General features: G+C 42.3%; 1 protein-coding gene across 1 annotated transcript; it reads left to right on the forward strand.

Moving 5' to 3' along the window:
• The first annotated feature begins 717 nt into the window (after window positions 1–717).
• macf1b (microtubule actin crosslinking factor 1b) lies at window positions 718–27,727 on the forward strand. Its single transcript, XM_084726153.1, has 40 exons — window positions 718–1,421; window positions 6,020–6,756; window positions 6,934–6,990; window positions 8,274–8,435; window positions 9,093–9,259; window positions 9,372–9,531; window positions 9,640–9,724; window positions 10,821–11,065; window positions 11,742–11,861; window positions 11,973–12,080; window positions 12,202–12,420; window positions 13,575–13,778; window positions 13,871–14,102; window positions 14,213–14,439; window positions 14,536–14,658; window positions 14,749–14,850; window positions 16,143–16,244; window positions 16,381–16,545; window positions 16,752–16,907; window positions 17,262–17,459; window positions 17,902–18,030; window positions 18,137–18,307; window positions 18,395–18,550; window positions 18,657–18,863; window positions 18,979–19,098; window positions 19,185–19,354; window positions 19,459–19,618; window positions 19,855–20,049; window positions 20,486–20,611; window positions 21,004–21,147; window positions 21,348–21,536; window positions 22,570–22,684; window positions 22,865–23,031; window positions 23,179–23,341; window positions 23,566–23,720; window positions 23,816–23,890; window positions 24,143–24,260; window positions 24,466–24,611; window positions 25,605–25,725; window positions 25,870–27,727. The coding sequence occupies exons 2-40, from the start codon at window positions 6,100–6,102 to the stop codon at window positions 25,893–25,895; spliced, it is 6,342 nt and encodes a 2,113-aa protein (XP_084582279.1). The 5' UTR covers window positions 718–1,421; window positions 6,020–6,099; the 3' UTR covers window positions 25,896–27,727.
• Window positions 27,728–27,893: the final 166 nt, after the last annotated feature.

Raw genomic sequence — 27,893 nt, forward strand, 5'->3', positions numbered from 1 at the left:
ACCTGCACATGATGTCATTTCCAGAAAGATACTGTATTTCTGGTGTAGTGAAAGCAGTGTTACTCTCATAGCTTGTATCTAAATTACCACCTGGACAGAAAAAGTTCACATGATTTAGTTCAAACATCAAAAAAATGTGAGTGAATGTTGCTGTAATAGTGTTTGCATACAGTTCACTTGCTGTTCTGCATTTCTAAGGCAAATATTGTGACTTATTGAAATGGGGAATGATAGAATTTCACCATAGGGGTCCTTCCTTTGCTTTCCCATGCCAAAAGCACAGAAAAGACTCTGTATTATCTTCCCATTGCTCTCTATTTGTGTTTTCTTCCAGCCTCTTTGTTTATGGGCCGGGGTTGCAATGGCTGGAAGTGAGTTGAAAAGTAATCTGAGATGTTTTACAGTAATTAGTCGTCTTTGTTGCTGCTGTGGAGACTGCTGCACTGACTCTGAATGGGGAAAGGGGGGACTTGCAAGGGGGTTGGGGTGAATGTGTGAGTGGGTGGGTTAGCAGGGTGGGTGTGGGTCCCTTCTTTTGTAGCATGCACTTCTCTCCTTCGCCATCGAGAGAGTGGAATGGGCAGAGGCAGCTGTCACTTAACATGTGAATGTTCCAAGGGCGGCCCAGGGGTCTTTAGAAAACTCTCCCTTTTTTTTGCCCCCCCCACCCACCCATCCCCATTTTTCAAGCAGAAGCAGCATGGAGTTTTCTGAGCCACAGTCAGAGCCAGAGGAGGGGCTTTGTTGGATGAGAAGGGGGAGAGAGTGAGAGAAAAAAGCCTGGTGGAAGGTAAAGGGGGCACTTTGCCGCCTAGCCGCCTGGTACAGGAGCAACCTGAGCAGCAGGGAGAATGCCGCCGCCTTGTCGTTACACGGAGCTGGCACAATCTGACCTCCATGTGAAAACTGCTCTTGGCCGGGAACTGTGGGAGTTCAACTGAGCCGTTGGAATACATTGTCTCCATCTGGGCGCACTATCCCATCGGCGGCGTTAACAAGGAAGGAATTCCTCTATCACAGCTCCCACAACAAAGAAGAAAGGGAGAGGAGCAGAGCTGGTGGGAGGAGAAGTGAAGTGAGGGGAGGGGAGGGGTGCACCGAGAGGGGAAAGGAGGACATTGTTTGCCTGTGACTGTGGGCAACGGAAAAGCATGAGTTATCAGGGCATGTGTGAGTGTGTTTAGAAAGTGTGTTTGTATGTGGGCATGTGTGAATGAGTGGACTTGATTGAGTGTATGCATGTGTGTGTGTGTGTGTGTGAGGAGCCTTCAGTTTGGGATGTTAGGGGCTGGGAGGCTGTTCAAAGGATGCTCAAACAAAGCTGGATTTTTTGTTCCCCCCCTTTCTCTCCCTTTTTGAATGGTGATTGAGGACCGGCTGGATTCCTTTACTCATGCTGTTTGGCTCAACTGTGCTTCAGGGTAAGTGTGGTGCACGTTAGCTTCAAACCGCCAAAACTGCCAGTAAACCAGGATTGGCCCAGGGAGAGTTTGGTTGTGGACTTTGCTGGTCACTGATTGAAGGAGCCATGTGACAGTTATAACTGGGGGATTTTCCTTACTTATTCTAACCAAATGAAAAAGCGCAAGGGCAGGAGGCAATGAGATGCTCCATCAGAATGTATGGATCATTTTGATGTAAGTATATTTTACCTGGTTCGGAAGTTTGCTTGGATTTCATGAAAAGATTCTCAAGTCTGATCAAAATTTTAACACACCTCAGCAGGCATGGCCATTTCTAATAACTTTTCATTTAGCCAAAGCCATGCTGAAACTGGATTCTGTACAGTAGCTTTGTGTTGTATGTTTTGGACGATTCTCCTTGAGATGAACCGTACGACCTTGTACAATATCCACCCTAAAATGTTATGGGTCTCATGGGTGAATGCACAGCTGCCATACTTGATTAGAGACCACTACCATGATTACTACTTCAGGACCTCCCTTAGCAGAGGCAGACACACAGCAGTGACACAACATTATGGCTCTCTACTGTTGTGATTAATGATTATTGTTCTGCTACTAATTGCAAACCCCGCTATCTCCTTGAAAAATGTAACTGGGTCAATCGATAAAAGAACATACAACAAACGTCTTTCATAGTGTTTTGATATAGCAAGGTGTTGCTCATGTCTCCCGTTAAAAAAAATCATTTTAAATTAGAATTAGACATAAAATGTGAAGGATTTGATTTCTACCAGGATTCAAACATTAATATCAGGATTTTTTTTTAGCGTATTTATTTTGCCATACCACGGAGAAACCCCTTTGCTATGGTCGTAATCAAATTCATCAGGAAATGGACTGCAGTCATGTATCATAAATCACTGTTGAGAGCAGAGAAAGGGTTGGACTGAATTAAGGACCATTTCAAAATAGGTTAAGTGATGGGATGGTTAGGTCATCCGCAATATGAGGTAAATGGTGGTGGGTGGAGTGGTTCTCTGGTTCTCCTGCTGGTATCATTATGCTAGAAAGTGAAAGGTGTGTATTGCTCAAGGCATTTTTGAGTATTTCCTCATTTACTTTGGTTGTAGAATAAAGTAGGTCAAGACATTGTTATTCTGTCACGTGAGGGATGAAAACTGCCTATAAAATGATTTTATTGCCCTTTTTAGAGCATGTAGTATATCAGAGCCTGAGTGGCTGAGTCTAGTAGACTTAATAAAACAATATATTTGCATATTTAGTTTTAATACCATCTCCCTAGTTGTGCACCATGTGCGCTCTAATGAGACCACTCAGCATATCCTCACATACATTGCTGTGAGCTCACTGTAGAGGCAACCGTGTAATTTAGCAAACGACCACACATGCGGCGCAGTAACCAGACACGGCACACCCTCTCTCTCTCGAATTGTTAACCCATGTGAACACGGCCACAGGCACTCTCTCTGCCCTCCTCAGGAGACCGCTGGGCAGTGATCTGAGCTAACTGGGTAATCATTGATCGAGAGGCCGGGGCTTTGTCTGGCCACCACTCTCTGATCTGACTGTGTCATCCCCTGTGGATCCCTTGACTGCATCATCTGCTCTGCAGAGACATACATGATGTGGGTAATTACTAGCCTAATGCACATGGAGGCATTATACCAAACTGGGTCAATTTTAGATTCTCATTTAGTTAAAAGGTTGTGATATCTCTCAAATATGATTGGTTCCATGTTTTGGAGGCGCACAAATGAGATTTGATTCAGATTTGGGGGTTGGAATTGACAGTAGCGCAATGCAGATTTCTTTGTTTCTTTAACCTCTGCCAAAGATAAGACATCTGCATATTCAGCATAAATGTCTCTCCCTTCAACTCCACTGTAACATATAATTGCACCCAGGCAGTGGGGATGGACCTGGTTTGTTTCATTCACCTGCGACCAGTGAACCCACTCATGTATGACTCTTTTGGTTTTGTATTTTCAAAACAGAAGGGCAGGACTCAGAGAAAAAGTCACAATTACAAATCCATGTGCTACTACAGTCAGATTAAGGGTCGATGAATCAGGCAGATTAAAGCAACTACTGCTTCTAGGGGATGGGGAGGGGTGATGGCAGGTTAGAAAGGATGCATTTTGGTCATTTTGCCGACAAGGGGGTTAGCACCCCCCTCAAATCGCCTACTGAAAGGTGCTAACTAGAACCATAAAGGGTTCTTTGGCCTATCCGCATAGAATAACACTTTGGTTCCTGGAATAGCATTTTATAAAGGTTCCACTTGGAACCCTTTCAGAGAGTTCTATCTAGAACCCAGCATAAAGGGTTATACCTACAACCATCTGTGAAAGGTTTTACCCAGAACCCCCTTTGGGAGTCTCTAAAGAGAACTCTTCTGTGGTGTAATCATTTCACCCAGAACTCTCTCTTGAGGTTCTATCCAGAACCTTTCCATCTTTCCAACAAGAACTCACCTAGAGGGTTTTACCAGGGACCTTTTTATATTTTATATTGTTCATTAAATTCATGCAAATTCCTCTTTGGCAATGGCAAATGGGGAGATGAGCATATATGTCAGCAATCTAGGGTCAGCACTGATGCATGCACCCCCTCATACTCCAAGGGTTTTATCTAGAACACACTTAGGGGGTTATGCAGAGAACCTTTTTATGTTCCAAGGGTTTTATCTTGAACCCAATCAGGGATTCTACAATGAATCTATTTTTTCCAAAAAGGGTTCTTTGGATGAAAAGGTTTTTAATGGAACCCCTAGACTTACAAAGAACCCTTGACAAAACCTTTCTTCAAAAAAAGGTTCTGGGTAGAACCTCAGCCCTTCAGAAAGAACTCTTCTGGAACCCTTAGTTCTGAGAGTATACCCATACAGCACTATAAATCCACCCCATCTGCAATTTCAAGCCAGAAAAAAACCCTTCTCTGTAGTTTGGGGAGCCAGCATCCCAATTCACCCTTTATTAACCCATATTGGTCCCCCCACAGATCTTTAGTCACCAAGCATGACCTGAGGTGACCTGTGTAATTCTTAATGGACCAGTCCGACTCCACCTCAGAGGGAGGACCTGTCTTCAGCAGGAACCCTCCCTGTGATCTCCTGATGGGCTCACCTCAGCTCCTCTAGACCAAGATAATTACATTCCCCTCTGACCTTTCTGTCAAAACAATGAAGGCACTGAGCTGAGGGGGAAGCAGACGGGCTGACACAGTTTGAAATTGTCAGCGCCAATGAGAGTCCTTCCAGTTTGCGTCAAACAACATGTTGATGAGATCACTGTTTGATTCAAAACTGTAGCAGTAAGAGCCCAGTATCTTACGAGCTCCACTTGGTGATCATTATGGATGATAATTTCTACTGCACACGAAGGGACACTGTTGATTGCTGTATCTCTTCTTACCTACCCCCCCACTGCCCCCATGCCACCCCCTGTGTTCCGACTCCCCCCTCTTATTGTCACCCCTGAGAAATGAGGCGATGTCTGCATTTTTATGGCTGTCATATTTGATCAGATCCTCCACGGGTTTCCCAGGACTGGTGCAGGCGGAGTGAGAGAAAGAGCTGGCTGTCTGCCACCGCTTTTCCGTGCCAGGCTCAACAGTGGGATCCTCGACAAGCCTGTCACATTGATTTCTAAGCCCAAAATATTTCAGTTGGTGATGTGAGATAGATGGGGAGCATGTGTGTATGTGGTCTAAAGGAAGACAAAGGGACAGGGAGAATCCAGGCCAAGTATCTCTGCTGTAGTTCTCTCTGGTCTTTCAGTGCCAAGAAAAGGGCAATGCTGGCACAGGAATATAGCAAATAAAGGATGTGGGAGACTGGTTTAGTTTGGTCTCATGGCAGTTTTCTGAAGTTGTAAGCTGTGACAAACATTACTCAGTGACTGGGACAGTTCACCCCCAAATCAAAAATGTAGTACTATTTATCCTTCTTGATTGTTTTAGTGTGAGTTGGAGTTTTGGAGATATTGGAGATATATATTATTAGAGGTGTCTGCCTCCTCTTGACTATTATGACTTGGCTTCTGGCACTCAAAGTGCCAAAAACATATATTTGAAAAACTCAAGACCAGTGACTCTTTCCAGAAATCATGACCTGGTTAATCAAGGTAATCCACAGACACAGAGAGCAGTTTTATGTAAGAACAATTTTGTTCCACTGAGCCACCCTTACCAACTGTATCACTGTGCAGAGGGAATGCATCTACTCGTGGATGAAGGCTCACCACTGAGCTAGCTTGCGTACGATATGGTTGGTGGGTGTAGTTTAGTAGAAAGACAATAGTCCATACATGAAACTGCTCACAACAAGGTCTGCTGCTCACCTTTTGGTGTTTGGAGCACCACAAGCTGAGTGCCAACTAGTTCTGTTATATTTGAGAGAAGGCAGACTCTGTATGACTGATATCTCCAAAATTCAGCTACGCAACAAACTCAACAGGTGGATAAATAGCACTACAGGTAAGAGGAAAGATACGTATTTTCTGAACTGTGGGGATGTTGTGCAAAGAAAGTGATTTATACAATGAGCACTTGTTCACTGCATCATGACACAGAGCCCCCTTGTCTTATTTTAGGTAGCTGAAGGATCTTCCGCATGCATGGCCGAGGGGCCTTACCTCACCTATTACCTCACTAGCCTCTGGGCTGAAGGATTATGGGTAACCTCATCAGCCGGCCCAGCTGCCTGGGCCAGAAGTCCAAGCATGTGAGGACAGACGAGGACTTCCTGAAGGAGTGCTACCAACGACGAAGAGAGTGGCAACCCCCAGAGCAACATGGAGAGGCCAAACCAGAGGTGGTGGTCAATGACAAAACGAGGGAGGATGCAAACAAGGAAAGAGAGGTGGAGAGCAAAAAGGAGGCACAGGATATTGATCATAGGAGAGAGGAGGGGGCTCATACTCCTATTTCGGACAAACCCCTCCGCAGTTCTCCCGCCTCCACAATCAGGAGTACCAGCACTCTGGATAACGCCTGGCACAGCAGCCCTTCTCCAATAAAAACATCCCGAAACGGAACACTAACAAGGATAACAGTGCCTCCCGAGTTTGCCAGATCCCCCCTGGCTCACCTGGACAAGACTGCTGCAGAGAGGAGGGCCAGCTTCCAGAGGAGAGACTCCAGAGAAGGAAGCCCTTGGTCCTGGAAGACTTTATCATCACGAGAAGTTACAGAGGTGACGGAGGTGACAGAGACTATTGTAACCGAAATTGTGGAGGTGACAGAGTACCCGCCTGGAGACAAGGGAGGAGACCCCATAGTTACCAGAACTGTTAGAGTCCTGAATGGTGTCGCTGAGGAACTTGCTGAGGTTGATAAAACCACCAACTCGACAAATTTCATCTGTCTTCCATTTCATTCTCTCCTCTTCTCATCTGAGCTTGATATTCTGACCTCTTTTCACTTTTCTCTACGTCATCGTAAATGGTCTTTTTAAAACAGTGATTTTATGAGTCAAAACAACCTGTGGACTTTCTTTATTTTGCAGCTCCAAAGTGATGGACACTCAAGCTCAGACCAGGATTCCAGCCTGGATAGATGGAGGGTATGTTTTTACCCTTAAGGGTAACTTTGGGATTTTTCAACCCTATGTCCCATGTTTTTGTGAATTACACCTAAAAGTCTAGTTCCTGAATTGAACCAATGTGAGGATTATGATAATGATAATAATCTGCCTGTGCTCACAAATGGCAAAACTTAAACAGTCCAGAAATTGCAAGCAAAAGCCATGGTGAAAATGTTTCTGGTCATGCAGTCAGTTCTATTCATGTTGGTGTTAATCTGGAGCACATATCAGCAGACTCTTGGGGGCCACATATATGAAAGTTGCATAAATAATTTAATAATGCAGGCATTTGTTATGTCATCATGTGTCCAGGGTTGTTCCCTGCCAGTCCACATTTTGGTAGCAAATGCGGTACTAGTTTACCAGTCACCAAACAGAAAGAGAAACCAGTGAAATGGTACATAGTGATATGCTCGTGACAGTGGTCCAAGACTACCCCTTTGAGCCAAACCAGAGAGCTGTTGTTTGGTCTGCACCAGAGTTCAAGTCTGGCATTCACACCAACTAATGACTAAGCAAGGTTGGTGTGAACCTGCCCTAACTGACCGATGGGGTCTACAATTTTTGGAATTAGTCCCCAAACAAGCTGCAGTCTTTTGGGGCAATTGCCAACCATCAAAGTATGTCCACTGAAAGTGCTTTTTTTTTCCACTGACAGGCTCAGATTGTTCCGCTAATTGTCTGATGACATGGAAAAGAAAGGAGGAATTTGTTAAATCAGAAACAGCTTTTTTTTTTGCTCTTTCCAAACTCACTCCATTTACAGAAACAGTAATTTTATCATTGCAAAACAAACTTTAGCCAAACATGACAGAAAATAAACAAACCCATATTGACTCATCTTTCCACAGTTCCAGCAATCACCAACTCTTGTTTGGTTGAAACAAGCTCTTAATTCAGTGTTAGATGTTAAAATATTTTTGTTCTAAGTGCTTGTTCTCTGTTGTCCAACTTCAGTCTGCTCCTCTTCCAATAGTTTTACACCTAATGCTGTGATCTAAGCATTTACTTTGACCAAACCAGAGATGGTGACTGCCCCCAAGGACCACCCTTTTTCTGCCTGATTGGGGCGGCAGTCTCGTTCAATTCTGGACCAATTTCAAAAACATGGGAAAATAGGGTCCTGGTTGAAAAGCACTGAAGTTACCCTTTTACTCTTTTATGCAGCAGTGAAACTGGTCATGTTTCACCTGTGATCATTCACCTGCAGTATTTCATTCATTCATACTTCCGGCTAATACTTTGTTATGGTCTTTCTCAAGGGACCAAGATCAGTGAGAGATGTGTCAACAGATTCTGAGACATTTCTCCCAACCTTGGAAGCCTTGCTCACATGGGTCTGTGAGATAGAGGAGCTCACAGCCAATCAGAAACCCCCATCTTCAGAGGTCAAAGTGGTGAAAGCACAGCTCCAAGAACAAAAGGTCTGTTATCACCAACATCACCTCACCTCATTTCTTGTTCCAAAAGACATCTTTCAAGTACTATAGTAGGAATACACCTGAGAGGTTAACTTATAGGACGGTGTGCTGAGGTCATGGAAAATGCTCAACTGCTCCCTTTATAATATAAATTCAGTTCTATTCAGCTGTGAATGGGTGGCGTTCATAGTCACAATGAGCCTCAGCGGGTCTTTGTGAACATTTCCTGGGGGTATGAAAAAAGCAGGGAAGCCTCTCACCTTTCAGCTGTAATCACACCCATTGTGAGCTCTTTGGATGAGGTGAAACCTGCCTGACTCTTAACAATGTAAGCTTGACACATGAGACAGGAATCTTGACACAAAGGCAGAAACAACAAGAATGGAGCTTTGATACAAAATAAATGTCAATTCTTACTGCAGGCAATGCAATTTCTCTTAGATTAAACCTCAGTTAAAGGGGAATCATTTTCTGTAGTACTGATGAGAAAGTTTCTGATTTAAGAGTCACTGCGAGGAAATATTTAACACCTGTCCATTTTCTTTAAGCTTCTGTCTTTCTTCAAATAATGGTACATTATTACATTATTTTTATAGACTCCTCCATCTTTAGTACACCTTGATTTCATGAAGTATGATGGCTTAATGTGTTCTTTTACAGCTCTTGCAGCGCCTCCTAACAGACCGAAGGCGTAGTATGAACTCCATGATGCAGGAGGGCCCTCGGCTGGTGGAGGCCCACCCAGGAGAGGAGGGGGAGCAGGCCATGGTCAAGCTCGCTACGCTCAAACAGAAGTGGGAGGCCTTACAGCTAGAGGCAGAGCAAAGGTCGGCTATGTTTACTGGCAATGCCACACTTTCATTTGGCAAGGCTTACTGTGTGATATAAATCTTACTCATCACCAGTGTTAACAATTAGGGGACATTTTGTTGTTGGTAGGAGAGCGAGTCTGGAGCTCATCCTGCCCAGGGCCCAGCTCTTCCAGGAAGGAGTGGACAGCTTGCAGCAGTGGCTCATATCTGTGGAACAGACGCTAGCTGAACTACGAAATGCAGAGAGAGTGATGCTGCACCTGTCAGAGGCCACGGATAAGGCCAAGGTTGGAAATCTATCATGCATGATTCAACTGCATGTACAGTATTGTGAATGCACACTGACCTTTTTGATTAGCGAATTATATTTTTAACATTTTTTCATTTTCTTTTAGGCTGTTGTTGAAGAGATTCAAGTCAAAACTGCTGATCTAGGGAAAATACAAAAGTCAGGACACGATCTGATGGAAGCAATTTCAGGTAATGCTAACTGCATATAGTAAAATGGCCATAGTATAGTCACTGAAGCTGATAATTATAGGTTTTAAATTATTTACATCAGTACTAATACTAAACAACAACAACAACAGCAGACCACTTTACTGTAATATGTAAAATGGTTTATTTATCATCATATTAATACATGCTCCATTGTGTGGAATCTGATCAACATGTCAAAAAGGTATAACCAATCCAGATGATTGGTTTCTAACAGATATCTGGTATGATATTTAACAGTTCTGTTGATCAATCAGGCAGTGTGAGAAGGTGTCCATGAGGGCCTCGATCCTGACTGCATCACTGTCGTGTTAATAATGACAGTAAAGCTCACCCTTGAGTGTTATATTATCATTATAAAACAGATTACCAAAAAATTTAAAAGATTGTATTCATATTGTGGGGCAGTTTGACAATTTGACATGACAACAGTCAATAGAACTCCAGTGTAATTAAACCTAGTTTACTATTCCAGCAAGTCCAACCAAGCAGTAGAGACAATTTCTAGTTCTTGTTGAGTCAGCCAGCTAACTTCAGCTAATTTTAATGCTTTCAAGAGACTGTTGGATTTCCCAGACTGAATAAATTCCACACATACAAATAAAAAACTGCTTTGCTAGCTCAATCTTGCTGTAACTAATATATCTGCTGGAAAATATTTTTTTTCTCCATGGACTGATTAAAGCTATTGCTATATCTGAAAACTCACCCGCAAAGCTGACGGGAGGATTCCAGAGCATCTAACATCAAGGCTAAACGGAGATCCTGTGTGATTCAAACATTTCTATTAATTCCAGAGCACTGTAAAATCCATATAAAGCCTCTCAAAAATAACATTTTCAATGTGTGAAAAACCTGCCCCGCTGACTCTACACAAGGGAGGCACGCACATGTATCAAATGGACTTTCTAGCAGCCTACAGCACCATACATTAAATGATGAAGTAATATTTTTAGTAATGAGTGGTGATTTTTGTTATGATTTGTGCTATCTTAAAACATTGCCTTTCCTTGATTTTGAATATTGTCAATATCTGCAAAAATATAGCCTATTTGTTTGCAATTTGTTCTTTTTTCAGAGGAGGAAGCGCAGCAGGTACAGGAGAAGATGGACGCTCTGCGTATCCGTTGCTCCGTGCTAAGTCTGAGCAGTCTGGACGTGCTGCAGAGGCTGGAGCAGGCCCTGGAGGCCTCCAGTCGCTGTACCTCCAGCCAGGAGGACCTCCACCTGTGGCTGGGCCGCATCGAGAGGGAGCTCCTGGGGGCGGCAGGAGCGCAGACGCATGCTGGAGATGCAGTACTATGTGCAGCTGAGAGACAGAGGGTAATGTTCCCACACAATCATACAAAGGACCAGCATTATTGCATCTATTTTGAATGGGACTTTTTGCTCAAGCCTGCTCGAAAAACAGCTAGATGTCTCTAGATTAAGCTGCATGTCATGTCGCTGACATCATTACATCCCTTTTCACATACAAGATCTTTTTTTTTGTCAATGGGTGAAAATGTTGTCATCCTATGTATCTTTTTAATAAAAAAGAAATTAGAAAGTTAACTCAGACTAGCTTTATTATTCGCTAAAATGATTTTTTATGTGCTTATCATCTCATTAATATACACCTTAATCTAGCTGTAATAGACCTTTTTCATGGCAGCATTATTAATATGAAATAGTAGGTTAAACACAGGTCTTACCAATGATATGCAATTAAGGTCCCATTTCATTTAGTGTTGCAGAGCCTGTCCCATGAGCTAACATGCAGTAGTAGTAATGATAACATTATTAGTAACTGTGTTTATATGAAACTGTATTTGTGTGAAAAATGTCTATTTCAAAACCACCACTGTGTTTTAGTATCTTGCACTCCAGCAGGGATTCAAACCAAGAGTATTACTGCCAGCGTGTGCTGCCAGGCGCTGTTAGTTTTCAGAAGTAATAATGTCATGATTCAATTTTACTGTTAATAATGCTCTGCTAACATGCAGTATGTTCTCATCAGCTGGAGCAGGCAGTGGTGAAGGAGATGGCTTGGTTCAGAGACACAGCGCTGAGTCTTGAAAAGCTGAAAACCATCAATCTGGATCCAGAGCTCATAGCAGAACAACTCTATGAGCAAAAGGTCAGGACGTTAACTAACTAAATAGCTAAATGAATGTTTTCCCACTTTGAATAATACTCATTACTTGATTGTTGTTTGGTAAGTGACTTTGACTTGATGCATTGTGAACAGATTTTGGCAGTGGAGATTCTGCAGCACAGATTCAACATTGAGAAGATGGTGAAGATTGCTGAGATCTTGCTTACATACAGCGATGAAGGAGAAACAGGCGATTTGCGGGTACTCCCCTCATTTGCTCTAATGCAACCATTTTCCTGACAATGTAAATAAATAGACTTTTAAGTTTAAAAATATGCTTACATTTCTGATGTCTTCATTTTACTGTCACCTCTCCATGCAGACCCCATTAGAGGCCTTACAAGAACAATGCAACACCACCTCAGCCACCAATTCCCATGTGGTCCTGCAGCTTGAGCATGCGCAGTCACTTCTTCTCCAGTTCTCAGAGGGCCTCGCTGAGGTTTCTCCCTGGCTCAAGGAAACTCAAACCCTAATTGGCCAGCTCTCCCTGAGCACAATTAGCTATGAGGCATTTCGGGAACAACAGGACCTCTTACAGGTAGAGGAAACCTGCCTCTCCACATTCAAGTGCCAGCGTTTTTCTTTTTTGTATTTTCCCCTTTTTGTCCAGTTTAACAAAGAAGTCCTTTCATACTTCACAGTCTGCCACCATTTCCTTCTGGGTAAATGAGCTGTTCTGCTTTTTTCAGTGTCTTATAATGGCATATCAGTTTTGTCAAGTATGCAATGAAAAGTGAGACAAGTGATTTCTTTCAGCCTTCACCGTCTATTTAAGGGATTAAGCTAAAATCATGTCCTAACTGGGGTAGGGGGTCAAAGTACACAATTAATATGTGAACATGTATACTCATGGGACCGTTAGAAAGCTGAGATACTTGTGTTGTGGTGGATGCCAGCCACTTTGAGATATAATCATAACAGCAGATACAATCAGTGCCACAAACAAGCAAAAAGACATTTATAAAACTGAGGCAACTCACCACTGAGCACTTGTAATCCCTTGATATTCCTCGATAATATTACAACAAAAATGGTCCTGTTACATCAAGGTACACAAGGTCCCATTAACCCAACCCAGAAACATATTTAGTCCAAAGCACACTCTTTCCATTCATAAATACCCATGACCTGCATGAGCAAGCCAACACTTGTTATAATCCTCAATATATACATCTCTGTCTGGAGTTTGTATGCAGATTGAAGCAATATCTTACTCTCAAGATGGCAACTGCAGTCTGATCTTTTGATTGACACCTCACTTGAGCAAACAGGAACTTTGATGTCCTGTCCACAGCCTACCATAGCGAACAAGACCCAGCATTGAAAGGCAGTGCCTGCCTCTCTTTTCTTGTCTAAAGGCAGAGAGAGTTGGAACAGACTGCATAGATGACATGCGAAAATTACATTAACTTTGCTATTGGGCAGAAGCCTTGCATATCCAAAACTGTTACTTTGTAGGAAATAAAAAAAACTGTGTGTTTAAACTAATTGAATTCTGCTTAATCAAAGTTAGAAGCTCTTTTTAATACTTTTCAACTGATAAATATTTGTAAAACCCACAATGCCAGTAGCAATTACAGTGATTCTGACTGTAACCTTCAGTGTTACCTTTGAAAGGAGATTGAAAGCATGCATGCTCTCTAAATATGAAAAGAGGTTTTTAACTTTTCTTTTTATCCCTCTTCTGTTAAGGGTCTGAGGGAGTCTATAGCAGAACACCGACCCTTGATTGCACGCGTATGCTCTGTGGCAAAACGCTTGTCAGAGCTTAACCCCATTCAGGGGGATGAGTTCTGCCAGAAGGCTACAGAGGCCGAGGAGCAGCATAGAGCCATCAGAGACCGGGTCAGAGAGACAGCTAACCTGCTGGAGGAGTCTTTGCCTCGATTCACACAAGTAAGAACGCTTGAGTAGTGCAGAAAATGTTCTAAACTTCTCCTTAACGTTGCACAGGCAAACAAAGTCCTATCTTTTCTCGTACCTTATAGCTTAATGAGAGGATGACCCTTATCAGAGAGAGTCTGGACCGTCTGCGCAGTCGCATACAGACTCCCAGTGCTCTTCAAGGCCTCACCCCAAGGATCCAGGAGCAGCTGCAGGACAACAAGCACACCCTGGCTGAGCTGTCCAAGCTAGAACTTGGCCTTGGTAGTATCAAAACACAAGCAGATGAGCTGCTGGCTAACACTCAGGCAGCTGGTGATGGTTCCGTTGGCACAGGTAATGTGATCTTTCTTGTATGCAGTCATATGCTACAAGTATCAGTGCTATTTACTGTGGGGAACGGGCAGATTCTTAACAATATTCCTTTTATATCCTTGTGATTTTAGCAATCCAGGAACGAGTGTCCAGCCTGTCCCAGATGTGGGATGAGACGCACACTCAGGCCCAAGAGAGGGAGAGCTGGCTGCTCAAACTCTTAGATCTGGCCATGAAGTTCTGGAGTGATGTCAGCGATGTCACAGCTGCTCTCAGTGATGCTCAGCAGGCAGTTTTGGATCTCAACGCTAGTCGGACAGACTCCGAAACAATCCGCCAGAGCCTTGAAACCATGCAGGTTTGTCTGGAAGCTCTTAAAAGAAACAGAAATCATAAGAAACCCACATTGTTATATATGAGACACTATAACCTTTTTCATCCTCTCAACTTACAGACTCTCAGGGAGGATATTGACAGTTTACAGGGAGATCTGGACACCCTTGGCGTTTTGGGAATGGATCTGATGTCAGCATGTGGGGATACAGACAAACCAGATGTCACAAAGAGCCTAGATGAAGTAAGTAATAATATTTAAATAAAATCCTTCGTAACTCTGTTCAGTGTTGTGTTGGCTAACTTAAAACGGTGTCTGTTTGCTGTCTTCAAGCTCTACTGCACATGGAACAACTTGAGCAAACTGTGGAACGAATGTCACAAAAAGCTGGAGGAGTCCCTGCAGATGGCATTTCATTATCAAGACACTATGCAGGTGTGTCTCAATATATAGTGTTATATGCATGCCCATATACCGTATTGGCCCGAATATAAGACGGTGTTTTTTGCATTGAAATAAGACTGAAAAAGTGGGGGTCGTCTTATATTCGGGGTCTGGACATCATACCCATTCACGACGCTAGATGGTGCCAGAATGCTGAACTTGACTCCCCAGGCCAAAGCGAACCCGTGTCACGAAGAAGAAAAATAAAAAATAGCGGTAAGAAAGAAAAGAGAAGAAAATAATAGAAGAGATAACAGAAAATGGAGAAACGTAGCGACAATCGGGAGAAAAGTGGGTCGAAGATCGGCCAGGTTAACCGGCAGCTGAGGAGAAGTTATGATGTAAACTTCAAGATGATGGTGATAAATGAGGCAGAGTCTTCAAACAATTGCAAAGCGGCTGTGAAATATGGTGTCACAGAGTGTAATGTTACGGAGATGGAGAGCTCAAAAAGATCACCTAAAAAATGCTCACAGTCAGAGAAAAGCTTTCCATGGTCCTCAGAGCGGCCGCTTCCAAGAACTTGACAGGAGGGTGTGCGCGTACGTGGACGAGAAACGAAAGGACGGGATGCCCATCAGCAGAGCTGTCATTCAGCTCAAGGCCGTGGAAATAGCCAAAGAGCTAAACATACCCACCGCTGACTTCAAAGCTAGCCTCGGCTGGTGTAAAAGAATGATGCGGCGTAACGGACTAACGCTGCGACGCAGAACAAGTCTAGCCCAGCGCCTGCCCTCTGACTTTGGAGAGAAGCTGTTGTCTTTTCAGCGCTATGTAATCAACGTAAGGAAAAATTTTCTGTATAAAAATTAATTTGGTGTTCAAAAAGTCTTTTTTCAAACTTGAGTCTTGAAAAAGAGGGGGTCGTCTTATAATCAGGGCCATCTTATATTCGGGCCAATACGGTACTAACCAATATTTCTTGGTCTGTGTCATAGACATATCAAACAAGACACTTTGGCCACCACTGTCTGATTCAAGCAGTGTGACGGCATCCTGCCAAAGACAAAGCAGTTCTTTTATTCAGTAAAGTTCAGACTCTTGCTCCCTGTAGCTTTACTGATGAGTGACTGACAGTTTGTGTGGTCCTCTGCCAAAGGCAGATGAGTTTAATGGTGCCAACTGTGTGAGACAGCAATCAAAAGAAAACTGTGTGAAATGTATCCAGCTGTATATGCCAACAAGGGTACATGTTTGGCTGTTAAGAGCATTTCTTGAATTTTAAAATCATACAGTGGTGCAGCGTGTAATTTTAAATATTGTAAATATTGTTTTGCTGACAGGGTCTGTTTGAGTGGTTGAAGTCAGCTGAGCTGAGGTCTACTGAGGAGTTCATGGTAGGAAATGACCTGGAATCAGTGAAAGAGCAGCTATGTGATCTTAAGGTGAGTTCATACACTATCAGTAAATTGGTCTCACATTTTAAAGAGACACTTTTGAGATGTGCATGTTCTATTTTAATGATTTATCGGTCATGATTATTGTTCCAAACATGTATTTTGTCTTTATTTTTTCCTTCAGGAATTTAAGCGAGAACTTTACCAGAAGAAAATAGAGATTGAGAGCCTGAACCATCGCTTTGTGTGCCGTCTGTCTCCAGGCTCAGAGCGTCCGGGCTCTGTCTCTCCGCTGTGTGACTTCAGACAGCGCTGGGACAGCTTGGAGTCAGAGACTGTTGGCAGACAGGTGAGAATAAGCAAGCAGATATCATTATCCACTATACGCACAATGTTATTTATTATAGTTTGATGTAGAAACCAGATTTAAATATATAAATATGCTATTTTACTTTATCCATTATACGCACAATGTTATTTATTATAGTTTGATGTAGAAACCATATTTAAATATATAAAAATGATATTTTACTGTTTTCCCTGTGCTGCTACCAGCATCAACTGGAGTGTGCGCTGCTGGGTCTGGGTCAGTTCCAAAACACACTGGATGAGCTGCACACATGGCTTTCCCGAACTGCTGAACAACTGCAGGGCAGCCAACCAATCAGCATCGACCTGCAGGCCTGCGAAATAGAGCTGGCCAAACACAAGGTAGGTGGTGGCCTTAATATTTACAATAATATATAGAGATGAATATTTCAAAATAAGCCCTTCATTATACAGCTTGGCCATCATTGCTTGGCTGTAGTGTAATAGTTCTTCCAGACCTTGAAGGTCTCAGAAAACAGTAACTCTCTAACTCACAGAGCTGTGTGTTTATCTGTTAGATAACACACTTAGCCTTGAATGAATAACACTGATTTCTTTTTCATTAAAATCTCCTGACAGTGTTCATTGTGTCTACCAGCGTCTGTATTATTTCCGTCAATGCTTGCTTTACCAATGATACACACATTGTGATACAATCATAAATCTCTAACCTGTAATGCTTCTTATTTCTCCAAGGTCTTGCGCAATGATGTGATGTCTCATGTTCGCACAATGGAGTCCCTGAACAAAGCAGGCAGGGGCCTGCTGGAGGTCGGGTCAGGGGACAGCCCGTATGGTCTGCAGTCTCGACTGGAGCAGCTTAATGAAAGCTGGGAGTTTGTCCGCTGTGAGACTGAACGCAGGCAGCTGGAGTTGGAAAACAGACTGAGTCAGGTGAACGGAGAAAAATAGATTACATTATTAAGTAGTATAGAAATATTGTTAAATGTATACATAATACATTGTGATGCAGTATATTAGGATTCAGCCATTTCTCCCCTACACTGCATTTTCGGCTTTATTATCATTGTATCATGGCGCCCTCTTGTGGTGTACAATTGACCATACCAGCATGTAGGGGCGAGTCCAAATTGTCATAAAGGAAGGCAACATTTAAAATGAAATAAATTAAACAATGTTATTACAAATACATTGTAATAACCTAGTAATAATCTGTCAGTATGCCGTTATTTTTCCACTCATGCTTAAAAATATAGCACAAAGGTTGATTGCAATTAATGTTACACGATAAGACTTTTGCCTTTTCTAAGGCTGGAGTGAACTGACACCCACATGACCATACAAGGCCTTTTCATGAATTCATGATTTACTGCAGGTACAAGATGTTACCATGGAGATTCAAGATCTTCTGCAGTGGCTGGAGAACACAGACCTGAGACTGTCCTCTTCTAAAACTATGTGGAGTATGCCAGACTCTGCCAGCGAAAGGCTCAATGCACACTTGGTAAAATGGAAAAGTTTTTTTTAACTGTCACAATAAAGCGATACCCAAGAAATTTAAAATTCTTAAACTCTTAAAAAATGACTGTCCTTCTTCTCGCCCACAAAAGGAGCTGTGCAATGAGATGGAGTCAAAGCTGCACGCCTACACAGATGTGAAGAATGCCATCCACAGGATGCTGGAGAGCAGCGATGTTGTCCGGGGATCAAGCACAGAACACAGCATGTCTATTCTTGAACAGAAATGGGTGTCTGTTTACAGCAAAGTCCAGGAGCGAAAGGTTATTTAACCCTTCATGTGTCATCCTGTTGATTTATCATTAATTTAGCGGTTGATTATATATCTGAGCGATGCGCTTTTCCCACAGGCAAAGCTTACAGAAGGACTGAGTCTGGCCAAGGAGTTCCACAGTAGTGTCCAGGAACTTCTCACGAAGATGAGCAAGTGTGAGGAGTCTGTTGGGCTCCTTCCTGCTCCCAGCTTTGTTCTGGACACAGTTTGTACTCAACTACAGGATCACAGAGTAGGTCTTTTTATACCTGTCGTAGTCTGTCTATATGTCTGCTTCACATCCAGAGTTACAGATACATTTTACTTCTGGTTCATTAAACACTTACTTATCTGCACAGGCGCTGGTGAATGAGGTGAACGGTCACGGTGAGAAGAAGATGACAGCGGAGAACACCGCCCGTAGACTAACAGAGCTGAGCAGGAAGGAAGACTGCGATGTCATTCATAACCTCATCATGACCGTCCAGGATCGCTACAAAAAGCTGCAGCAGCGCGTTTCAGAGAGAGGCAGGATGCTGGAGGAGGTCAAAAAGAATGCTAAACAGGTATACCACTGACCTTCTCCATATTTCTCAAAATATAGTACATGTCATTTTGATGTAGCTTTTGCCACTCAGAGGAACTTATGCATAATATTTGTCTTTGTTTCTCAAATTTCAGTTTAATGAGTCATGGCGCCTGTTAGTGGACTGGATGACGGAGGTAGAACAGACATTAGACACACATAAAGAGATTGCTGTGTCCCATGAGGAGATTAAACAACAGCTGACTGAACAGAAGGTGCAGTAAGCATCACAATCAATACAATTTGTTTTATATGATATTTGTATGTGAATGTCTTCACTGATCACTTCTTTTGTTTTTAGGAGTTCCAGAAACTGCTGAGGTCAAAGAGGCCCATGTATGAAGCTACATCAAAAAATGGACGCAGCCTTCACGAAAGAGCTCAAACCAGCCATGACAGACAGCATCTGGAAAATCTACTGTCTGAACTCAAAGACACCTGGGACACCATCAGTGGCAAGTCTATGGAGAGGTATGATACAGATGATAGGGACGCATTCAGATTTCTACCAAGCGTTAAAAAAAAAAAATCCTCATCTTGGAAATTTACCCAATATTCTGGTTTGTTTCTCTTAGGCAGCACAAGCTGGAGGAGGCGCTGCTGTTCTCAGGTAGATTCACTGATGCTCTTCAGGCCCTGAACGACTGGCTGTACAGAGCAGAGCCCCAACTAGCTGAGGACGTCCCTGTTGGTGGAGACAAAGACATGGTGCACAACCTGATAGACAAACACAAGGTACAACATCTATCATGCATTTTAATGTGTTGAATCAATAATTAACAGTATTAAACTGATTGAAATACAGGAATCATGCTAATTCGTATTGAATTTTTGTGCAACTTTGTTTACACAGATTAATCTGGTCATAATTTCTTGATTTGAACTTGCAATTGTCCAACTTTCTGTCAGTTTCTTCACGATTCTGTCTTGTAGTGAAATTGCAGTCTCTCAGTAAATTGTCTTTCTCTTAGGCCTTCCAAAAGGAGTTAGGGAAGCGGGCTGGCTGCATTAGGACCCTGAAGCGCTCTGTGAGGGACCTGACCAGGAGCAGCACAGCTGATGCTCACTGGCTGCAGGAGCAGATGGACGAGCTGGAAGGCCGCTGGGAGGCCGTGTGCAAACTGTCTGTCAGCAAGCAGGACAGACTGGAAGCAGCACTTCAGCAGGTACTTCAAACGAATAATAAAGGTCAAAAGTAAAAGTATGAAGCCCATTTTGTCCAACTAAGTCATTATTTTGAAATAATTAGTAATTAATTTGAGAGTTTCTCATTATTTGGGGATATATAGTCTTTGAATTTTTAGTACTGAAGCTGTGAGGATCCATTTAATTGTGCTGACCGTATACAAATGAGATGTAGTTGTGTTTCACTCAGAATTTTGTCAGGCTGGAAAAGTCTAACTAGCAAATCATGGAAATTTACAAGCCTCCTTACGTGAAAAGACAAACATACAAAAATACTCAGGACACAGGACGCTGAGGTCATAAACAAAAGAGAGGGGAAAAAAAGCAGGGGACAGGCTGATATGTGACCTTTAATAAAAGTTGATTAGTAGGGCTAACCCGTACTCTTATCTTAATCTTTGCCTCTGTTCTCATTAGGCTGAAAAGTTTGACGGCCTTGTCCACTCTTTCATGGAGCGCCTCACTGAGGCAGAGAGGGTACTGAAGTATGGGGTGATACCAGAGGAGGAGGAAGCTTTGCTTGCTTTCCGCAAACAACACAAGGTCAGTATAATGTGATACTTTATCGGTCCCTTAAGGGAAATACATTGTTCTGCATCTTGTTTGCTTCAGGGGAGGTCAGAGGTCAGGGTCTGCTGCAGAACAACAAGCTGGTCCTGATAAGGATTCGTTATTATCAAGGGTAGCTAAGCAGGGTGGATGATTGCACTCTTGCTTGAACCCATTCAACCTGTTGAAGGATGGAGACTCTGACCTTTAGTTAGTACTTTGTTGTTGAACCAAAAACTTCTAACATGTCTAAAAAGATCAAAAATTAACTACATTTTTAAAACATTTGAAATTAATGGAATTGTATTTGAATGCCGAACTAATGGCTCGTCTGACTTGGGAATATGTATTTTCCTGAATATATCCTTTGTTCTTCCCCTGTAAAGGAATCGATGGGTGCCTTGCAGGCTCAGGCTGTGGAGTTACAGAACATCCACTGTCTGGGTGAGGAGATCCTGGCCTCCTGTCACCCAGACTCCATAATCACCCTAAAATCTTGGATCAGTGTCACCAAGACCCGCTATGAGGAGGTGAGTGCTTTTGTGCTTGCAGAAAGGCTATTTTTTATTTCCTCTAGGAATTAAATACACCGCATCAGTTAGGAAACTGAAAATGTTGAAGACACTGATTTGATGTTTCAATACTTCAAGCACTTTTTAGAGTCTTAACATTTGAGAGCATGTTAATATAACTGGTGTAATTTTCTTCCTCGTCTTATTTCCTGAGTCAGGTTCAGACGTGGGCTCAACAGCAGGGCCAGAAGATTGAGGCCAGCTTGGCAGCACTGGAGTCAGAGAGAGAGGAAGTCCAGAGGCTGCTGGACTGGATCTCCTCAGCGGAGGAAGCTCTGAGCCTCAGAGACCAGGAGCCTCCAGCTGAGACCACAGAGCAGAACCAAGAGCTGATCGAGCAGCACACGGTACGTTTTTTCTCTGTTTTATGGATTTGACCTCCATTTGGGAGGCTGTGTGTGACAACCTGCTGTGTGAATTATGTGTTTGTTGAATCCACCTACTGGGTCTGCTGTCAGCTGAATAGCTGTCCTCCTGCGGCCTCCCGGGGTTTGATGCATGCTTTATTCCTTCAGCGCAGTTTGCGGTGGCCTCCCGATCACAATGCCCCTGTTTCACTCCAGCAGATGTTTTCCTGGTGGTTTCCTGGTTATAGCAGGCTGATATTCTCACTAATTTAAAGGGATAGTTCACCCCGAAATGAAAATTAAGTCACTATCCACTCACACTCTGGCTGATTGAAGGTCGGCTTTAGGTTTTTAGTCCACAAAACGCTGCTGGACTTTCACAGGAAAAGGGCATTGCAGAACCTCCAAAACAATTGAAGTGAATACTGCCAGTTTTTAAACATGAAAAAACAACCAAAAAACATAAAATGCCTCCATCTTTTGTCTGGTGTAATCCATGTTTCCTAAAGCTCCAATATGCCAAGTTGGCTTGAAAGATGTCACTGTGTGTTTGGGGCATGTCGGGGATTTAGGAGACATTGTATGACATTTTATGGTTTTTGGGGGTTTTGTTTTTTCTGTTCGAAAACTGCTCACTATTCACTTAAATTGTTCAGGAGATTCAGCATTGTTTTCCTGTGAAACTCCAGCAGTGTTTTGTGAACTAAAAAACTAAACCTGACCTTAAATCATCATGAGGTTGAGTAGATAATGACTATTTTTATTTTTGGGTGAACTGTCCCTTTAGTTACGTATAGGCATAGTTAGTAGTTAGGTGCCAGAATGTGAGATTACTGCTAAGGCACTTCCTCTACCTTCTTCCTTAACTGTACTTTGGGACAAAACATGCAGTACAAATTTTAATATCTATAACATCCTACTGTTTCATTGTAACATACTTCACCCTGGTTACAAGTAACCAGATAATTGACCACTCACAGAACATTAAAAAGCATCATTGCTGCATGTTATCACTGATCATTCGTCTCTGCAGGTTTTCATGGAGGAGCTGAATAAAAAGTTTCCAGAGGTTGAAAATGCCACAAAGTCCTGCAAACACAAGAGCGTCTCTAAACAGCAAGTTTCCCCCAGCAAACGACCACTCACAAGTAAGACACCATGAAAACAGTGTAGTGTAAATTCTATGAACACAATAAAAAAGGTCATTACTGTAATACAGGCACTGACACAGATGATGATGATGATGATGATGATGATGATGATGTGTAGAGCAGAAATTAGCTACCTAAGCTGATTCCAGTCTCTCATGTTGCTCTTCCTCCCTCCAGAGCGGAGGAGCACTCTGAAGCTGCAGCCCGCTGTACCGGTTCCCCTGGAGCACCTCGACCCCCAGACCCCAGAGCTCAGTCAGCTGGTCAGTCAGTGGCAGAAACTGTGGCTCTTGTCTGTGGCGAGGCAAAAACACCTGGAACAACACCAGCAAGCACTCAAAGAGGTTATTGTCCTTTTAAAATCATACACAAATTAAATTTTGGCCAATAAAGTCCTTTGAACATGTTTTGTAAGATATCAAGCTCGATAAAACGTCACCACTTAATGTAATAACCACATGACGTTTACGATATTTTGCATTTCTGGACAGATGGAGGAGTTTGCAAACTTTGACTTCAATATTTGGCGAAAGCGTTACATTCAGTGGATCAGTCACCTGAAGTCACGGATCTTAGACGTGTTCCGCAGTATCGACCGGGACCAGGACGGACGCATCACCCAGAAGGAGTTTGTTGATTATGTCCTTGCCTCGAGTAAGACCTGCTTGTCATAAATCGGTCCAGTGTTTCCGCCCATATCACTCATTTCATGTCAGTCAGATACCCTTTTTTACACATGCTTAAGTCATGGCATTCTACTTTTATTTTATTTGATCAAAGCAGGAAAGCATAAGCACTTCAAGTTAAAAAAGAAAAATGAATTTTACAGGTACAAAATTCTTAATTATTATTAATAACTTTACACCTCTCTGCTGCAGAATTTCCCACCAACTCTCTGGAGATGAATGCAGTTGCAAACATCTTCGACATGAACAGCGACGGATACATCGACTACTATGAGTTTGTGAGTGCGCTTCACCCGAGCAGAGATCCCTACAGGAAAACGCTGGATGCAGATCAAATCAACGAAGAGGTGTGGACAGTGTGTACATAAGAAAACACAAACACACAGAGGACACTTACTGTTGTACTTACTGGGACTCTATCTCATTACTTCGCCTTCTTTAGGTGAGTCGACAGGTGTCACAGTGCAACTGTCCCAAGAGGTTCCAAGTGGAGCAAATAAGTGCCAATAGATACAGGGTGAGTCATTTTAATGCAAAGTTATAAAAACATATTAAAGCAGCTATTACATTGAGTTCTCTGCTTTCCATTGGCCAGAAGCGAAATTAATTGTTTATAGTCCCAGCTTGTTTGTAGTTATATATATATGATACCTGGGTTATTGTAAAGAACATGATCAGTAATATCTTGAAAATGCAGGTTGAAGATGCCACAGCAACAAGAGCTTCAAAAACTCTAACTTGAAACATGTATTTTGTCTGTTTGTTGAAGTTTGGAGATTCCCAGCAGTTGCGGATGGTTCGTATCCTGCGCAGCACATTGATGGTCAGGGTGGGAGGAGGCTGGACTGCTCTAGATGAGTTCCTGGTCAAGAATGACCCCTGCAGAGGTCAGTACACTACAATACCTTTAGTGTCCAAGAACTCCTGCAAACTGTATTTTCTTAAGAGAACAGAGCACACAGAAAAATCTTTTTTTCCCTCTCTATTATACAACAGTAATGTCGTCTATAAAAACTAGTCAAGTGGAATGTCTGCTATAAATGACACATTCTTACAGTATTATGTTAAATTCACCTGCCGTGTCACCAACAGTAAAAGGCAGGACCAACCTGAAGATCAAGGAGAAGTACTTGTCTCCTGCAGGGAGTTCTTCGAAGGGATTGACTGTCAGCAGGTCTAACTCCAGCCTCAGCCTCTACAGCAGTGCCTCTGCCCCCACCAGCCCCATGACACGCAAGGCAAGACAATTATTATCAATCATTATCATTATTAGGGTTGCAACGGTATGAGATTTCCAAGTTACGATAAGCATCTTAGAAAATATATGTCATAGTGTCATCAGAATACAAAACCCTATTAATATTCTTATTATTATTACTATCATTATTTTTAGTAAAGTCCACATGATACGGAGAGCAGAGTGCTATTTGCTTCTGCATATTTGCATGTTTCCTGTAAAAACAGGCAGCTATGGAGGGACTTGTTGCAGCACTCAGTAGCACTGAATAAGTGTTCATGCTATGTCCACCCTGCCATTCAGCTACAGCGGTCATAACCCTGCTGACAGTCTGGGACTTCCCAGTGAACAAGATTAGACTGTGACCAAACACAGCCTCCGAGACAGATGGAGGTTTTATGATAGGGAATACTGTACAAAGGTGGTTTTCTTGCCAGATTTGGCTCCTGGCATCCAGCGGTTGAGGTAGTGGTTAGCTACTTTAGCAACAAGTTAAGCTATCTTTGCATCAGGAAACATTGGTACTGAATGCCCTGTTGGCCTCTGGGGCTCTGTTTGGTCCCGGTCCAGTTGTGTTCACTGGGAGGCTGCTGAGCCTGTGGGTCTGTTGCCCACCAATGGCAGCTAAGTTAGCAGAAACTCTGACCCAGTGTTGAAACTGGGGAGTTGAAGAAAGTGTTTATTATATCCTGACAGACATGACATTTAATGTTAAGTTGATCCTAATTAATAAGCCAGTATAACGTTACCATAACTTCTTTTAATTTACATATAAGGTCCTCCAGTTCATCCAGTTCCACTCTTCTAACTGCAAAGTTTTGACTTCATGTTAGCATAACAAGTCAACATGTGGAATCTTATCCTGTGTAAAATGCTGAAAAAAAAAACCCACTCCCACCGTAAAATATTACATTCAGCAACTTTCCATGAGCACTTTAAGACATTTTACCATTGACACTTCTTACTCTAATCAGTCTAACGTGTCTTTTTTTAGGCATTACTGCGCAGAAGTTTCTCAGGTGACCGCTGCATTCGTCCCAGAAGCTCCATCGCAGCTTTGGGCTCTGATCTACAGTTTGTCACAACAGGGGAGGACGATTCTCCCTCGCCATCAGGTTGGCCAGTCACCTCAGAAATTTGCTTTGTCATGCATCCTGCAGGGCTACTTTTTCCCACTGGATACATTAACATGAAAGGGACTTACAACTTGTGAAGTTAACCCTCTACCTTGTCTGTTTTCATTCTTGTGCACCCTGCAGACGAAGCTGAGAGGTTACCCACATGATTACCTCTGCCCCTGAGCACCATGTGAATGCTGCAGAGCTGAGTCCAAACACAGCCTTGGGGCCCCGAAACAGAGCGATAAGAAGAAGCAACGTGATTGGGGGGGGACAAAAAGAAACAGCCGACACTGACAGAAAAGTGCAGCGAAGGTCACCAGAGGTGATGCTAAAGGCTCTTTAACATCTGATCATGTCTTCTCTGTGTGGACACTGAGGAGGTCAGTCAGTCCAGATGCAAGACAAAGATTTGTTTGTCCCATGTTGCATTTCATACATTAGTATCTGATTGTGTAGAGAGTAGGAATCGAAAAGTTCTGCATGGATGCTTTTTGCATGATAGCCAGAGCCTTGCTTAAATCAGATTTTTTTTTCCAGCTTGTGATTTTTTGGTTGTAAAGAAAAGAAAAGTCAGACGGTACCAGAACGCAAGAATAATACTCTCTTATGGGCAGTGATGTGGTGTTATTGATTTAATAGTGACATACAGCAAGAAGACATTTGTACATTGTTTGTGAAGGTGTTGTACTGTCTGACTTCCCCAACTAGCGTCCCAAAAAATACATATACCAAAACCATGAGTATGTGAAGGTCACAGAATTATGTCCTTCAACTTGTGTGATACTTTTGTTTTAATTTCATTCCATGAAGATGACATTGTTGGCAGGGCCACGCTGTTTTTTTTTTTTTTTTGTCTTTTACTTTTTGACACCATGTTTTCAGATAATTATGTATTTTTATGGTTCTTTATTGTAAGGATGTTTTAAACACTGGAGATTGTGCGATGAACAATGCACTGAAGTACAACAGGTCATTGTTGATTTGTAGAGATTATTTTCTCAGGATTGGTTTTTGCCTTTGGATGTATGTTGTATTTCTATGGAACATTACTGTGAAAATGTAGATGTTTGTTTTCTTCCTTGGAACGTTTTGTTTAGCACATGCTGTTCATAAAAAAATGCACTTTTCTGTGTCCAACTACTGTAGATAAGTGGGAAAATCGGCAGTTGTCGTGAGTAAGAGAATTAATTTTTCATGTGAATGCACTAGGGGTGATGTCTGGTTGAACAGTGTCATTTTTTTTAGTGAAATCTACCTTTATTTTCCTTTTGTTTTCCATTTCCAGCCTCTTTTACCAAAAGCAGTATATTATTAATATTCTGTATTTCTACCTTGATGTTTTTTTTCTCTGACCTTCAATCCATTCAGAAATGATCTTGATGCTATTATTTCTCTTTCAAAGGTGTTTTAGAAAAATGTTTATTCATGATGCTGAAGATACCAATATGCATTTTTTTTCAGCAAAAACAAAAAAAATACTGAAATAGATTTTCCTAGAGAAAAAAGCAACAGCAGCTCCACCATCAGTCTGCTGCACCTGCTGTTCAGTGTTGCACTGCTCCTGGCCTTTGCTCTCTTTCATTATAGAGCAGTGTAATATGTTATCATCCGTGTAGAGTTCCTGTATTTGTACGTGTACGTTTGTACTAGATCTTCCTGAGGTTGAAGACGATAGCTTATGTACCGAATTGCATTTGGTCTATGCAGTTGTCAAAATGATTTTTTAAAGTCAAAAATGTTTTTACATGATAAAGTACCTTTTCCTCTTCGCCTCAATGTGTTGATGTTGGAGAAGGTTGAAAATTTACTGTACTGTAAAAATAGCCAGATTTCACTTCTATTGCTATGCACCCTAATCTTTCTGTACTGTAAATGTTTCTATACCCAGCACTCATTCTGATTTAGACAAACTGTAGATGAATGTCACTAATAATTTTACGTCCACTTGTATAAAAAAATAAATCTTTTTGTAATAAAAGTTAAATATTTGCCATGATCATTGTCTCATCAATATTATACAGTGTTCAGGATTATTTAAAACACATTTGCTCAGTTTGGCTAATGTGCTAGTGCATGTGTAATTTCTTATACATGCAATTAAAAGAATTGGGGCAGCAGAAACCAGCTGTGAACACAACATTAACACATCACCTTTTAAACTG

The sequence above is a fragment of the Lutjanus erythropterus genome, chromosome 9 (assembly GCF_056507025.1).
Source record: "Lutjanus erythropterus isolate fLutEry1 chromosome 9, fLutEry1.hap2, whole genome shotgun sequence".
Lineage (NCBI taxonomy): Eukaryota > Metazoa > Chordata > Actinopteri > Lutjaniformes > Lutjanidae > Lutjanus > Lutjanus erythropterus.

Bases quoted from the DNA above. Each gene is read 5' to 3' on its own strand.
- macf1b (XM_084726153.1), top strand. From the start codon at position 6,100: ATGGGTAACCTCATCAGCCGGCCCAGCTGCCTGGGCCAGAAGTCCAAG. The intron at 18,308-18,394 runs GTTATTTAACCC...CTTTTCCCACAG, and splicing joins GCAAAGTCCAGGAGCGAAAG to GCAAAGCTTACAGAAGGACT. The intron at 20,612-21,003 runs GTCAGTATAATG...TCCCCTGTAAAG, and splicing joins CTTTCCGCAAACAACACAAG to GAATCGATGGGTGCCTTGCA.